Source organism: Mytilus galloprovincialis, chromosome 1 (genome assembly GCF_965363235.1).
Source record: "Mytilus galloprovincialis chromosome 1, xbMytGall1.hap1.1, whole genome shotgun sequence".
Lineage (NCBI taxonomy): Eukaryota > Metazoa > Mollusca > Bivalvia > Mytilida > Mytilidae > Mytilus > Mytilus galloprovincialis.
Window position 1 is genome coordinate 43,892,392 of NC_134838.1, and position 15,053 is coordinate 43,907,444.

At 31.8% G+C, this 15,053-nt stretch overlaps 1 protein-coding gene across 1 annotated transcript in view; it reads right to left on the reverse strand.

The window, feature by feature from the left end:
- The window catches only part of LOC143060974 (E3 ubiquitin-protein ligase rnf213-alpha-like), a 170,144-nt gene that overhangs the window by 123,177 nt on the left and 31,914 nt on the right, over window positions 1-15,053 (reverse strand). The window contains exons 13-17 of the mRNA XM_076233657.1: window positions 11,415-11,613; window positions 10,565-10,864; window positions 2,833-3,461; window positions 1,360-1,513; window positions 522-739 (exon numbers count right to left, since the gene is read on the reverse strand). Of these exons, the coding sequence (XP_076089772.1) occupies window positions 522-739; window positions 1,360-1,513; window positions 2,833-3,461; window positions 10,565-10,864; window positions 11,415-11,613 (1,500 nt within the window). The remainder of the gene's footprint in view (window positions 1-521; window positions 740-1,359; window positions 1,514-2,832; window positions 3,462-10,564; window positions 10,865-11,414; window positions 11,614-15,053) is intronic.

The window sequence follows — 15,053 nt, forward strand, 5'->3', positions numbered from 1 at the left end:
ATTACGTCAATAGTTCAAGTGGTACAGAATATCGGGTCAGCCGGGAATAGCAATAAGGGGTATGATTATCCTACCATCAAAGACATAACTTTTGAACGGCTAAAGTAAAAATCGACAAAATTAAACTTCCACTTCGTTTTAGTTTTCTAAATGAGTAGGGGGACGTATTTTAACAAACAATCGACATCCTCATGGGAACCAATTGTGCTTCTTTTCTGTAAATCGAAATCAGAGGATTTAAAGATCATTAAAACGTGGTTTTTTTTTTATCAAACTACATGTATTCCTCGGATAACCACAACTAAATAATGACAAGTGACGATAGTATACTCAACTGTCTGCAGAACGCACAGTCATACCGAATAATTTTGTTTGAGGAGCAGCACACAAAACAGGGATCAGTGTTCAGAATTGTCGATATGTTGGATTTTTATATAGCTTTTCTCATCCTATGTAGGAAAGGGAAGTAGTGGTCTTTTGTGTCATAATAAATAGTTACGTAGTAATTGCCATAATCATACCAGTTTGCTCGGAAGTTTTGGGTCTGTTTCCATAACTCTCCATACTTGATTGCATTTTTCAAGGAAAACATTTTCATCACAGTTTTCATCAAAGTTAAATATCAGGGGCCCGTATCCTGTTACTGATGCATGCAGACTGTGAACTCGAGCAATAGCTAAATCACCTTCACGACTTGACATGCTTGCTAGTTCGATGAAAGTATTCCAATCTTTCATTGCTAAATTTTAAAATAACATACGTATTCATATTATCTTTCTTGTTTGTCTATATGGATATAATTCGTAGCTTATAAACAAATATAAGCTGTTCAAGAATCCCGGATTGAAGTTTTTGTATGCTTTGTTGAATAAGCTATGTATACCATTTTTTGTCGTATTTCTAGTAATAATTTAACCCCTTTTCTTTCAGTGTGTTTTGTTTGAAAGTTCCTGATGAAGGTAAATCCAGAAAAGCGCTTCAGCTGTTTATTTATAAACTACATTTATAAAGTGTTTTTTTTGTTTCATAAGGAACACCCAAACATGGTTCAATACAACACTCCAGAGGTTAGTGTGAATTGCATTTCTGTACTTTTTACAATTTGAGACACAAGCGCTTTAATGGTAAATAATGGAGTAACCACACATGTGTATTTTTTGTAAAAATAAATCTAGTCTTCCTCCCCTCCCAGGTATTGGTGTACGTAATAGTTTATTGTACATTAGACATCGTTTTTTATGGGTTTTCGCGAAAATTGTATTTGGTTGTTCTAGTCCTTCAACATTTTTCTCCATGTTAAATACTTCATTTGACATTCAATTTTATAAATTGTTAAATAAATATAAATTTTTAACTTACTATGAATCGATTCCCTTAGCCACATTATTAAGTCTTTACATCTTGTGAAAATGGCTAGACAGGTTGCCCTCTCTGTATTAATTTCTCGCACAAAGGTACACATTCTTAACATTCCTTTGTCCAAAGTGGCCATTGTAGTATCAGCATTTCTTGCCTAAATGAAACAATAAGAAAACCCCTATTGTAAACAACTCGAACGTTAATTCATATACTGATATGCAGGCACCAAGTTTTGTACACACATCATGCAGCATTCCATCAACACCTCCATATGGAATATATGTATGCCAGTTCAGGGATGGTGAATGGTGAATGTTGCTTGTCTGTTAATCATTCACATATGTTTGTTATTCGAACTCTTCTATTCGTCTTTTTTTTTTTTTACCAAAACTCTCTTCCTTCCAATTTAATGTAATATAATCGTGTTGACTATTTAAATTATTGTTGCTCTGTGTTCACAAGCACCGAACGGAGATTATGTTACAGAAAAAACTGCCGAGAAAAAATGGTAACAATGAAAGTTTAAAATTTTATAGCCGATTTCTCATGCATGCAGAGTAATACTAAAATTTTAATGAAAACAAGTTTTTGGAGGATTTAGATAAGACAAATTTTGCTCAAATTGAAAAAAATAAGTGACATTCATTCTGACATGTGGTATAAACTATTTCTGTCAGTTATTAACAGGCACGCTCCTGTCAAAGTAAAAAGAATTAAACATATACGCCAACCAGATTGGCTTACAGATGAGATAAAAGACGCTCAAAAGAAAGGAAACTATCATCAAAGCAAGAAGGAATTGGGAAAAATCCCGTTATTGGCGCAACAAATGTATTAAATTAATAGAAAAATCTAAACAGTCCCATTTCAAGCAAGCAACAGAAAATAACAAAAAACCTAAAGAAATTTGGGCTTTACTCTTAATCTGTATGCATAAGAAAATTGGCTTAAAATCAGTTTTGAGTTTGATGGTAAAGGCCCTATGTTAAATGGCAAAATTCCTATCATTGTTAATTCATCTAACTATTATTTCATACGTAAAAGTGTATTGGTATGTGTTTGTGTTCTCAATCCAGAAGCTCGAAAGGTATATGTTATTTACAAAATAATGAAAAGAATGAAACATGTGAAACAATATTTGAATATATGATATAAGAGAGACATAAGACATAGAGTTTGAGACACTCTATAAATAGTAATCATCAGGTATGAATTAGTTTCCTATAGCGTTATCAACCTTCTGGGTCCTTAATGCTATTCATCTCCGTTATATAGCAATTACGATAGAGGAAAATAGTTTTGATAAACGCAGTAAAGGGAAGTCTTTGATAAATTTTCTATAAAAAATTACCAAAGAAATTCCGACAACCAAATGCAAAGGTAAATAAAGACGAAAGAGAGTACATAGAGCACTACATAGATAAACAGACCCCCTTTCCGAAAAACAAAATAATGATACAAAATTATACTCACTAAACAATCTATCTCCTTCATCTGTCTGAAACTTCCTTTCAGGTTGTATTCAGCAACTAGTTTAAGGATAGCTTTTGCACCTTTCGAACATGCGCAAATGGTTTTGTACTGTTTAAACTGATATATTCGTTCATCAATCCAACTGAGATTTGTTGGAGTTTTGTTAAACTGGGAAAGTTCTACATGCAGCTCATCCAAATCTTCTGTTAAGTAATTCTTTTCAAATTCTGAGAAAAGCATTTCTCCTTTTTTTAGTTTTGTGTACAGATTTTGCCATTGCTTTTTTGCTGGTTCCCAAACATCAGTTAACACTTCATTCACACTTAATTTTCTATTTTTGGACGTTTCAAGAGTTTTTCCTTGTTTTGTTAAAAGATTAACAAATGACCCTCCTTTAGTGTAGTGTATTATGAATTCTAATTCACGCATCTGCTCTTTGCTAAATCCAAATGCAGTAATGGTGGGCATGTATGATGATAACATTTCATAGTGTTTTTGTTGAACCATGTGCACACCATAACATTTGGTTTGAAACATTACTATCTTTGTTTCAAAGCATATGTCTTTCATCTGAACGGTTGCCATATTTTCAAACTGCTTGAGTCTTTCTGTTAATACTCCACTGTTTCCTATAGAAATATACATGCATGCTTTCTTAGAAAAGTACTTTTACATATTCTTAATGTAATTCTCATTGATTTTAAAACGAAGAAAAATGTCTGAAAAAGATAAGGGTTTCCTCTTCTAAATACAAAGAAGCCTGGGTTTTTAATATTTGGCCCGCTTGTCAGTACCGCATTGCAACCTTACTAGAATATATGGTCACATGACGAGAAGAATATCCCTGATTTTTTTAGGTAACTATGAGACAGGTCCAAGATTAAAAAAATATACAATAATTTGTTTCGAAAACAGGTTTCTAGATGCTACTCAATTACTACGGAGTTGCAGTCTTACCTAGATATATTGCTACATATAACGAGATGAGATCTATGTCTAAAACTCAAAGTTCAAGATCATAAAAATCGCAATTTGCGCAGAATCTTGGCTTCGTGGTGCTTGATCAAATTTTACATGTAAGAATCAAACATTATTTAGATATGTGGTCAAACATAATGAGAGAAAAATTATGAGGTTATTATATTTATTATCAATGTCTTTGTTAATAAAGTATATTTGTATAAGACAAAGGCACTTTAAAAAAAAGTAACGGACATATTCATACCTTGATCTAATGATAATGATGATAATAACTAGAGGCTCTAAAGATCCTGTGTCGTTCACCTTGGTCTATGTGTATATGAAACAAAGGACACAGATGGGTTCATGACAAAATTGTGTTTAGGTGATGGTGATGTGTTTGTAGATCTTACTTTACTGAAAATGCTTGCAGCTTAAAATCATCTCTATCTATGATGAACTTGGCCACGTAGTTACAGAAAATATTTTGTAAAAATTGTTAAAAATTGTTAAAAATTGACCTTAGGGGGTCAATTTTTAGTTCTAATTTTGCTGTACATTATTGCTGTTACAGTTTATATCTATCTATAATAATATTCAAGATAATAACCAAAAGCTGCAAAATTTTCTTAAAATTACCAATTCAGGGACAGCAACCCAACAACGGGATAACTGATTGGTATGAATATTTCAGGGCAGATAGATCTTGTCCTAGTGAATAATTTTATTCTGTTAGATTTGCTCTAAATGCTTTGGTTGTAGATATATGAGCCAATAACTGCATTTTACTCGAAGTACTTTACCTTCGGGCCAGGCAAACTATTAATTATAACAATAGAAATAATAAATAATGATAATATTAATTAAATCTTCTTATATTTGCTTGACCATACCCTAAAACAAATCTAGAAATACTTAAGAGTCGATTGCGTTCACCTTGCTTATGTGTACTTCTTGTTGACATATTTGTTTGTTATTATAGTGATTCAGATAAGAACACAATGTTGACTGCAGTATCCCTATTTTTATATTTTACCTTTTTTGTCTATTTGTTTTTTTCACACAATTTTGTTAATAAAGTGGAATTTTATATGACTGTTGTACAGGTGAGACGTTTAGCTAGCTATAAAACCAGGTTTAATCCATCTTTTTCTTCATACAGAAATGTCTGTACCAAGTCAGGAATACGACAGTCGTCATTCACTCATTTATAAGAATGATATTTGGTAGTCTTAAAAAAAGATAGAAGGAATTCACTTACAACGTTATGCTTTTGTTCATAATATGTAAGTAAAAGTAAAATAACAAAAATACTGAACTCCGGGAAAATTTTTAATTGGACAGTCCTTAATCAAATGGCAAAATCAAAAGCTCAAATACATCAAACGAATAGATAACAACTGGCATATTCCTGACTTGATAAAGGCATTTTCTAAAGTAGAAAAAAGTGGATTAAACCTGGTTCCATAGCTAGCTAAATGTCTCACTTGTATGGTAATCGCATAAAATTTTCCCCAAAAAATTGTAAAAATAGGCGTACAACAGTTAACGTTGTGTTATAATTTCAATGAAAACAAATAAATATGTTAACAAAGAAAAACAACTTTAGTTTTGATCTGAACATGTTTCTTGCTGACTTCCATGATTTATGGAACTTAATAACAAAAATACTGAACTCCGGGAAAAATTCAAATTGGACAGTCCTTAATCAAATGGCAAAATCAAAAGCTCAAATACATCAAACGAATAGATAACAACTTGCATATTCCTGACTTGATAAAGGCATTTTCTAAAGTAGAAAAAAGTGGATTAAACCTGGTTTCATAGCTAGCTAAATGTCTCACTTGTATAGTAATCGCATAAAAATTTTCCCCAAAAAAATTGTAAAAATAGGCGTACAACAGTCAACGTTGTGTTATAATTTCAATGAAAACAAAAAAATATGTTAACAAAGAAAAACAACTTTAGTTTTGATCTGAACATGTTTCTTGCTAACTTCCATGATTTATGGAACTTAATAACAAAAATACTGAACTCCGGGGAAAATTCAAATTGGACAGTCCTTAATCAAATGGCAAAATCAAAAGCTCAAATACATCAAACGAATAGATAACAACTGGCACATTCCTGACTTGATAAAGGCATTTTCTAAAGTAGAAAATAGTAGATTTAACCTGGTTTTATAGCTAGTTAAATGTCTCACTTGTATGGTAATCGCATAAAATTTTCCCCCAAAAAACTGTAAAAATAGGCGTACAACAGTCAACGTTGAGTTATAATTTTAATGAAAACAAACAAATTTGTTAACAAGGAAAAACAAATTTAGTTTTGATCTAAACATGTTTCTTGCTAACTTTCATGATTTATGGAACTTGAAACCTATTCTCTTAAGTGTAGAGCGCTGGGAGTGGTAATTTCCCTTTCAATTTTGGGTTTAGTCACGTTTCTCCAACATTTGATAATTAGACTAAAACAACATAAGGGATTAGGGGATCCTCATAAGGGGGCCTCATAAGGACTGGCATCGTGATGATTACCTGTAATTCACCTATATCAGGTCTTAACTAAAATATTGTAAAAAGGGATATTGTTAAAAGATATTTATATCAAAACATTAACAAACCATATATTTTTGGTCGAGTATAACCAGAAACGGTTACGTAATTATTTTTATCCGCCGTATTTGATTTACAAAATAAAAAAGGTTATTCAACAAAAAAATCCTTAAATAAACAAGGGAAATTCTAATCAAACTGAAAATCTCATAAAAAATTATAAAGAAATATTTTTTTTTATTAAAAGTAACATGAAAAAATCGAAATGTTCACTGACTGTACCTTATTTTAGTAATTTATTCTATTACTTGATATATTTTTGTATTTGTGTTACATGTAGATGTTAAAATCTAAACCGATGCAAAACAGTCAAGTTTTATTTATGTAAAAAGTCACCAAAAGCGATTATCTTCTAGAACGAAGAACCATATATCTACCTTGTCGTTTTGTCTGTATATCACTAGAGCCGAAGCCAGTTTTCGTGGTATGCTGTCTTAGCAGATGAAATAGTCAGTCGTATATCTGTCCATTTTTTCCACGAAAACGGAGCTGATACAATTAGGGTACATCACGTCGCGTCGTGATCTATATAGTGTTTATCTGTGGGAATTGGCTTGGTGAATATTGTGCACTACTAGTATTTTCGATTTGTTACTTAAGCTTTGGACAATTAATGCAAGTTGACCAAGAATTTTGAATAAACTGTATCGGTGATAATAAGCTGCGTTATTTACTTTTATATAAGATTAATGACTCAAGATATATAAATTCTTAATAGCTCTCAAAATATAAATTGTTAATTTTTATTCAAGATCGCAACATTGTAATCTATAATACATTATTATGAAAAATAGAGAACAAAATTATGAAAAAAAGCAAACTTCCGGCCGTACGGTAACGGATACTGGATGTGTAGTGATTGATAATTTAGTCTTAGATTATTTGTTGCTTGTTTATGTATGTTTTTGTACAGTTCTTTTATAGTTCTGTTGCACCAATGTCTCAAGATAAGGGGGAGTTTTGGAGCCTGTAATTCGGTGGTTGTCGTTGCTGTGTAATTTATTCGTTTTTCGTTCATTATATTGTACATAAACTAGGCCGTTAGTTTTCTCGTTTGAATTGTTAAACATTTGTTTTCTGGGGTCTTTTTAAAGCTGACTATGCGGTATGACTTTGCTCATTGTTTCTATATTTGTTATTGTCTGTGTCATTTGGTCTCTTGTGAATAGTTGTCTCATCGGCAATTATGCCACATCTTCTTTTTTATGTATAATTGTTAACTTCTGTTTCATTTGGTCTCTTGTAGAGAGTTGTTTCATTGTCTATCAAACCATGCACATTTTTTTTTTTATATAAAATAAAAAATTACATCACTGTGTTAGACTATATGGACTTTTACAATTTTGGGAGACTATTAAAAAATATATATCTTTAAAAAATATATACCTTTTTAACAATATTTTGGTCAAGATCAGGTGAATTACAGGTAGATATCAAGATCCAGTCCTTAAGAGGACCCCATAATCCCTAATGTTGTTTTAGTCTAATTACCAAATGTTGGAGAAACGTGACCACACCCAATTTTGATATATTTTCAATTTCGCAGTCTATAGCTGTGGGCGTTTATTTATTATCAAACTGTATTTCATTTTGAATTTTATAGCATTTGCTCTTTCAGAGTTGTGAGAAATTAAAAACCAAAATGATATAAACTAGAGGCTCTAAAGAGCCTGTGTCGCTCACCTTGGTATATGTGAATATTAAACAAAAGAAGCAGATAGATTCCTAACAAAATTGTGTTTTGGTGATGGTGATGTGTTTGTACATCTTACTTTACTGAACATTCTTGCTGCTTACAATTATCTCTATCTATAATGAACTTGGCCCAGTAGTTTCAGTGGAAAATGTTAGTAAAAATTTACAAATTTTATGAAAATTGTAAAAAATTGACTATAAAGGACAATAACTCCTTAGGGGGTCAATTGACCATTTCAGTCATGTTGACTTATTTGTCAATCTTACTTTTCTGAACATTATTGCTGTTTACAGGTTATCTCTATCTATAATAGTATTCAAGATATTAACCAAAAACAGCAAAATTTCCTTAAACTTACCAATTTAGGGGCAGCAACCCAACAACGGGTTGTCCGATTCATCTAAAAATTTAAGGGCAGATAGATCTTCACCTTATAAACAATTTTACCCCAGTCAGTTTGTTCTAAATGGTTTGGTTTTTGAGTTATAAGCCAAAAACTGCATTTTACCCCTATGTTCTATTTTTAGCCGTGGCGGCCATCTTGGTTGGATGGCCGGGTCACCGGACACATTTTTTAAACTGAATATCCCAAAAATGATTGTGGCCAAGTTTGGATTAATTTAACCCAGTAATTTCAGAGGAGAAGATTTTTTGTAAAAGATTACTAAAATTTACGAAAAATGGTTTAAAATTGACTATAAAGGGCAATAACTCCTAAAGGGGTCAACTGACTATTTCGGTCATGTTGACTTATTTGTAAATCTTACTTTGCCGAACATTATTGCTGTTTACAGTTTATCTCTATCTATAATAATATTCAAGATAATAACCCAAAACAGTAAAATTTCCATAAAATTACCAATTCAGGGGCAGCAACCCAACAACGGGTTGTCCGATATATCTGAAAATTTAAGGGCAAATAGATCTTGACCTGATGAACAATTTTAGCCCCATGTAAGATTTGCTCTAAATGCTTTGATTTTTGAGTTATAAGCCAAAAACTGCATTTTACCCCTATGTTTTATTTTTAGTCATGGCGGCCATCTTGGTTGGTTGAACGGGTTACTGGACACATTTTTCAAACTAGATACCCCAATAATGATCTCGGCCAAGTTTGGATTAATTTGGCCCAGTAGTTTCAGAGAAGAAGATTTTTGTAAAAGATTACTAAGATTTACGAAAAATGGTTTAAAATTAACTATAAAGAGCAATAACTCCTAAAGGGGTCAACTGACTATTTCGGTCATGTTGACTTCTTTGTAAATCTTACTTTGCTGAACATTATTGCTGTTTACAGTTTATCTCTATCTATAATATTATTCAAGATAATAAACCAAAACAGTAAAATTTCCATAAAATTAGCAATTCAGGGGCAGCAACCCAACAACGGGTTGTCCGATTCATCTGAAAATTTTAAGGCAGATAGATCTTGACCTGATGAACAATTTAACCCCCATGTCAGATTTGCTCTAAATGCTTTGGTTTTTGAGTTATAAGCCAAAAACCGCATTTTACCCATATATTCTATTTTTAGCCATGGCGGCCATCTTGGTTGGTTGACCTCTGGTAGTTTCAGAGGAGAAGACGCCGGACGTCAAGTGATGGGAAAACTCACTTGGTCCTTTGGGCCAGGTGAGCTAAAAATGAAGATGTAGTATGATTGCCAATGAGACAACTTTCCACAAGAGACCATCATGACACAGATACTAACAACTATGGGTCACCGTACGGCCTTCAACAATGAAACAATGAGTAAAGCCAATTCCAAATAGGCAGCGATAAAAGGCCCCGAAATGACAATGTAAAACAATTCAAACGAGAAAAAAAGTCAATTTTAATCGCCAAAGAAAATGAAGAATATGACATCCTTCTTTTTCTAGGGATCAGTTTGAATGATTTCTGATTGATCTATTTTATACTAGCAAAACTATCAATACTAATATGATGAATGTAATATATGCAACTGGCACAGCTACTTATATGATTTGATTCTTATTCATGTTTTATATAGTTGACTTTCGCTATAAGAAATAGGATTAATTTTATGCTACAAACATTTGTATACAAACAGACAATGTTGTCAATTTAATGGAATTTATGCGAGTTATATAGTGAGTAGTTTAGCAAGGTATAAAACAATTTTCTACATAAGAAAATGCCTGTACCATGTCAGGAACATGACATATGTTATCCATTCGTTTGATGTACATGAGCTTTTGGTTTTGCCATTTGATCAGTGACTTTCATTTTGAATTTTCCTCGGAGATCAGTATTAATGTGATTTTAGTATATGTCTTGGTAAAGGACATTCTAAGAAAAAAAACCTCCTGCTTTAAGACATTGTTAAAAACATATCGCAATGACAACACTTCGTGATAGAAATACAGTACAAATAACTTATTTTATCTTAGTACAAATAATCATATGTACCATAATCTACTGTTATGTACGTAAAACTTACCTCCAGAATTTTCACAAATATAAACAAAATTTTGTACAGCAGCTTTATCAGATTCAAAGGCCAATAGCTGCTTTCGTCTCAAATCAATTGATGCTTCAACTGTACCAAAATCAAATCTTAGATCTTTTATTTCTTTCACAATACTTTTGAAATTACTTTCTGCAGACAAAATGTTCTTGAGATTTTGTATTGTGATGTTCCCAGTAATAAGTTCTTGACAAACGGAATGCATAATAGCAATCGACTTTTGCATATGCTCCTTGCATTTATCTTTAAGCACGCGTTGGAAATTGGTGTTACCTAAAATGAATTATTCAAAACCATAATTATACATTATGAGCAGGAACAGAAATACAACAATACGCAAACAAATGCATACAATCCTTTTCTTTAAATTTTTCCTCTCAGCCTTTTACACAATTGTACAATGCGTATGTTTACTCTACATAACTCTTAGTACTTCATGTTTTTCCTTTCTTTTTTCTGTCCTTTCTAAATGAATATATAAATATGAAAATTTAATATCATTTAAGAGATTAATGTTTCATACCAAATGAATATTCAACAATGTCATGTACATTGATCAACGTTTTACATCATTTCTTTATTATGGTTTTAGTTTACCAAATAAGCCTGATAAAATAAAAACAACACTGATAATTTTCAATTTGAGAAGGAACGCTGAACTTTTAGATATTATCAACGTCTTATCTTTCAACATGCTATTGAATTTTCAAATACTTCTGGATCGAGCATCACTAAATATACTTGAATTATCGAAATGCGCATATGATGCAATACAATGGGTACCAATAATTTCATCTGCATTGCATAGATTGAAAATACTCACAGTATACTTTAGTAAATACTACAAACGGTGACCATACTAATGCATGCTGAAGAACAGAAGTTGTGTCAGTCAATTTGTTTCTTCCAAATTCCTTATCAAAAATATGATGAAGCAGTTTCCCATACTGTTGTAGTTTTCTGGCATTTGTTGATTCAGCAAAACTATTAAGACTAAGATAATCCGTAAATATTTCAAACGCCTATACAAAGAAAAGAGCATAATAATTTATTGTGATTATTTTTTAATCTGTTTTTCTTGAACAAATTTATTAATTGTAAAAGGAAGATGTCCGGTATATATCAATATAGCAATGGCCAGTACAGTGACAATACCAAACAGTTTTTTGTACAAACATTGTCAACATAATGCAACAGTGTGTTGTGTGCTTTTCGTTTCCGTTTTGTATCCGTTACGTGTCCGTTATACATCCGTTGGAGGTCTGAAAGATAAATTCACCAACGGACTTCTACCGGACGTTTAATGGATAAAACGGATTTGGCTATACTTTTTGTACCTTTTGGATTATAGCTCTTCATTTTTTATATAAGCTTTGGATTTCAAATATTTTGGCCACGAGCATCACTGAAGAGACATGTATTGTCGAAATGCGCATCTGGTGCAAGAAAATTGGTACCGTTAATTTTATTGAACGGATGAGAAACGGACTTTTACCGGACATATAACGGATAAAACGGATGATGAACGGATCTGAAACGGATAAATGCCAATTGAAAATTTTGCGTCAGAAATGCCAATTATTGGTATGTCAGATTTCTTAAGGTTCATGAATTCTTATTATTCATAATCGATCTTAGAGTATAGGCGCGTCAACACAATCAAGCAGTTCTTATTCAGGCCAGACACTGCCCTTTGGCGGAATTTTGAAGTGAATTATTTTAACATAAAAACAAATTGAACAATTTCCCAAAGATTAAAAGAGAATTATTATCTACTCTGGGAATAATAGAAAACTGTATTCGAAATGGGTCCCATCAATGATTTCTATAGAAATCATTGGTCTTATGGAATGGATCTCAAACAGACATGCATAATATAGATCTTAACTTTTTTTTTTTGTTATATGATTTCTTGAGAACAAAAATCAGGAGGTAATTATCACAAAAATTTAGTTTTGATAAATGAAGACAACAGTAGTATACCACTGTTCAAAACTCATAAATCCATTGACAAAAAACAAAATCGGGGTAACAAACTAAAACCGAGGGAAACGCATTAAATATAAGAGGAGAACAACGACACAACATTAAAATGTAACACACACAGAAACGGACCAAGCATCAGACAAAATCCCACGAGAATAACAAATATAACATCAAAACCAAATACATTAATTTGGGATAGACAAGTACCGTGACACGTCTTATCGCCATGTGAAATAACACTCAAAAATAAGAGAAAACAAATGACGCAACGTTAAAATGTAACACACACAGAAACGAACAATAATATAACAATGGCCATATTCCTGACTGGTACAGGACATTTTTAAATGAAAAAACACTCAAAAATAAGAGAAAACAAATGACGCAACGTTAAAATGTAACACACACAGAAACGAACAATAATGTGGGTTGAACCTAATAAATATTTGATAAAAAGTTATGAAATTTAACACTCAATTTTGAATAAAAAATGATTTTGTTTGTTCTAAAAAAATTAATACGTTTTGAATCAAAATTGGAACAAAAATTTTAACCAAACGAAAGCCTCCCTATTTTTGCCACACACACGCATAAAATGAATTGTGGGGTCCAAAAGAGACACATGGTTACATTTTAAACTGCCTCAAGTCAAACATTTTAGTAAAGCAAATTTGACTGGCAGTCTTTGGAACGGTAAAAATCTAAATTTGCTGTTTGTCAGTAACTTTTACATATATTCCAAGTAAAAACAACCAATTAAACATTTGATAAAAATAAATCAAAATTAAACTACATTTGGGGTCATTAATGGGTATTCCCACTTAGGAACATCCAAAGGGTATCTTACTATACAAAATTAATCCTTGATTCTTAGAAGTTTAGTTTTAGTTTTAGTTTGTTACCCCGATTTTGTTTTTTGTCCATGGATTTATGAGTTTTGAACAGCGGTATACTACTGTTGCCTTTATTTAGCGATAATAAAAAGGAGTATATAACAGCAATAGAAAATCATAAACAGGGCAGAATGTGTCTGTACACATTTCAGCGAAACTTATACTATTGAGATAGTGTCAAAAGAACGTCAAGAATGTGTCCAGACATATTCAGACATTATTTAGAATGTCAAGAATATGTCAAGACTGATGGAGACAGGAAAAGTCGAGAAATGTTTAGACAATGTTCATACTGTCAAGACACTTGTCAAGAAAAATCAAGAACCGTATAAGACAAGTTCATACTATGTTAAGATTTTTTTTTAATTTTTCAGACAAATACAGAATGTCGAGTAATATTTCATGCAAATTCAGACAAAAATTGGTCTTTTCAGACTTTTTGACTTTTGAAGTGATAACAGTCGTATTAAATTTCATTATAATGAGCACGAAATGTGAAAAAAAATCAAGCAAACATAGTAGGTAAAACTGTCTAAAATAGGGGTACAGGAGTCAACATGGTGTAATAATCTTAATCACTACAAAAACAAACAAATATGTAACAAAGAAGCACAAAAGGAGATATAGACAAAGCACATTAGCAAAAATGAAAGAAAAGAATAAAAAAAAATTTAATAGCACAATAACATAATGACGGAATGTATATAAGTACAGAGTCACGTCATATGTATCAAAGAAACACAAACAAGCATATAGAAAAGTCATATTATCAAAATGAAAGACAAGAATACAAAAAATATTCTAGAACAATAACACATAAGTGACGGGATGTAAAAGCGTTGACCGAAATACATTTTGTATGAAGCGCGGAAGTGCTTCATCATAAAACTGTGCACACGGTCAACGTTTCTACAACCCTATAACATTACTAACAGAAGCATTTAATACTTTCATTTACATATTTTGCTAGGATCAGGAAACACGATTTCTATCAAGTATTTAATTTTTTTTTAACACTTCATCGTTTAAGATCGTGTCATCATAAATGTTACATTTCATTTTGAAATGAAGGTTAATTTCATAATGACGCGAGAGTGTTGTAAGCCAATCAAACATACTTGTCAAATAATTATAACACAATGTTGACTGATGTACCCTTACTTTTGACATTTATAGATATTATGACTGTTTGTTTTGTTCACATATTGTTGTCAATAAAATCACAAGTGACAGTTGTTTTCAATTCGATTGATGTGTTTGAACTTTTGATATTGCCAACTTATAATAAGGGGCTTTCAGTTCTAAATTTTCTTCGGTAATTGTGTAATTTCACTTTTTCCTTAAAGTCGTAACGACAAGCCCATCCTCTTTTCTTCAATTGTGTCTTCATGGCATGGGACTCATCACATAATTCGTACTTATTTTAAACAACACTACAGTCGCCACTAGTGGGAAAGGATTCATGTACTTTTAAATTTTATTTTAGAGTTTGTGGATTCAGTTTTCTGTGCAGTGTTATCAAAACCTTTTTGGGGATTATTTTCCGCTTTGTTTTTTTGTCTACACTCTACTCTTGATCTTGA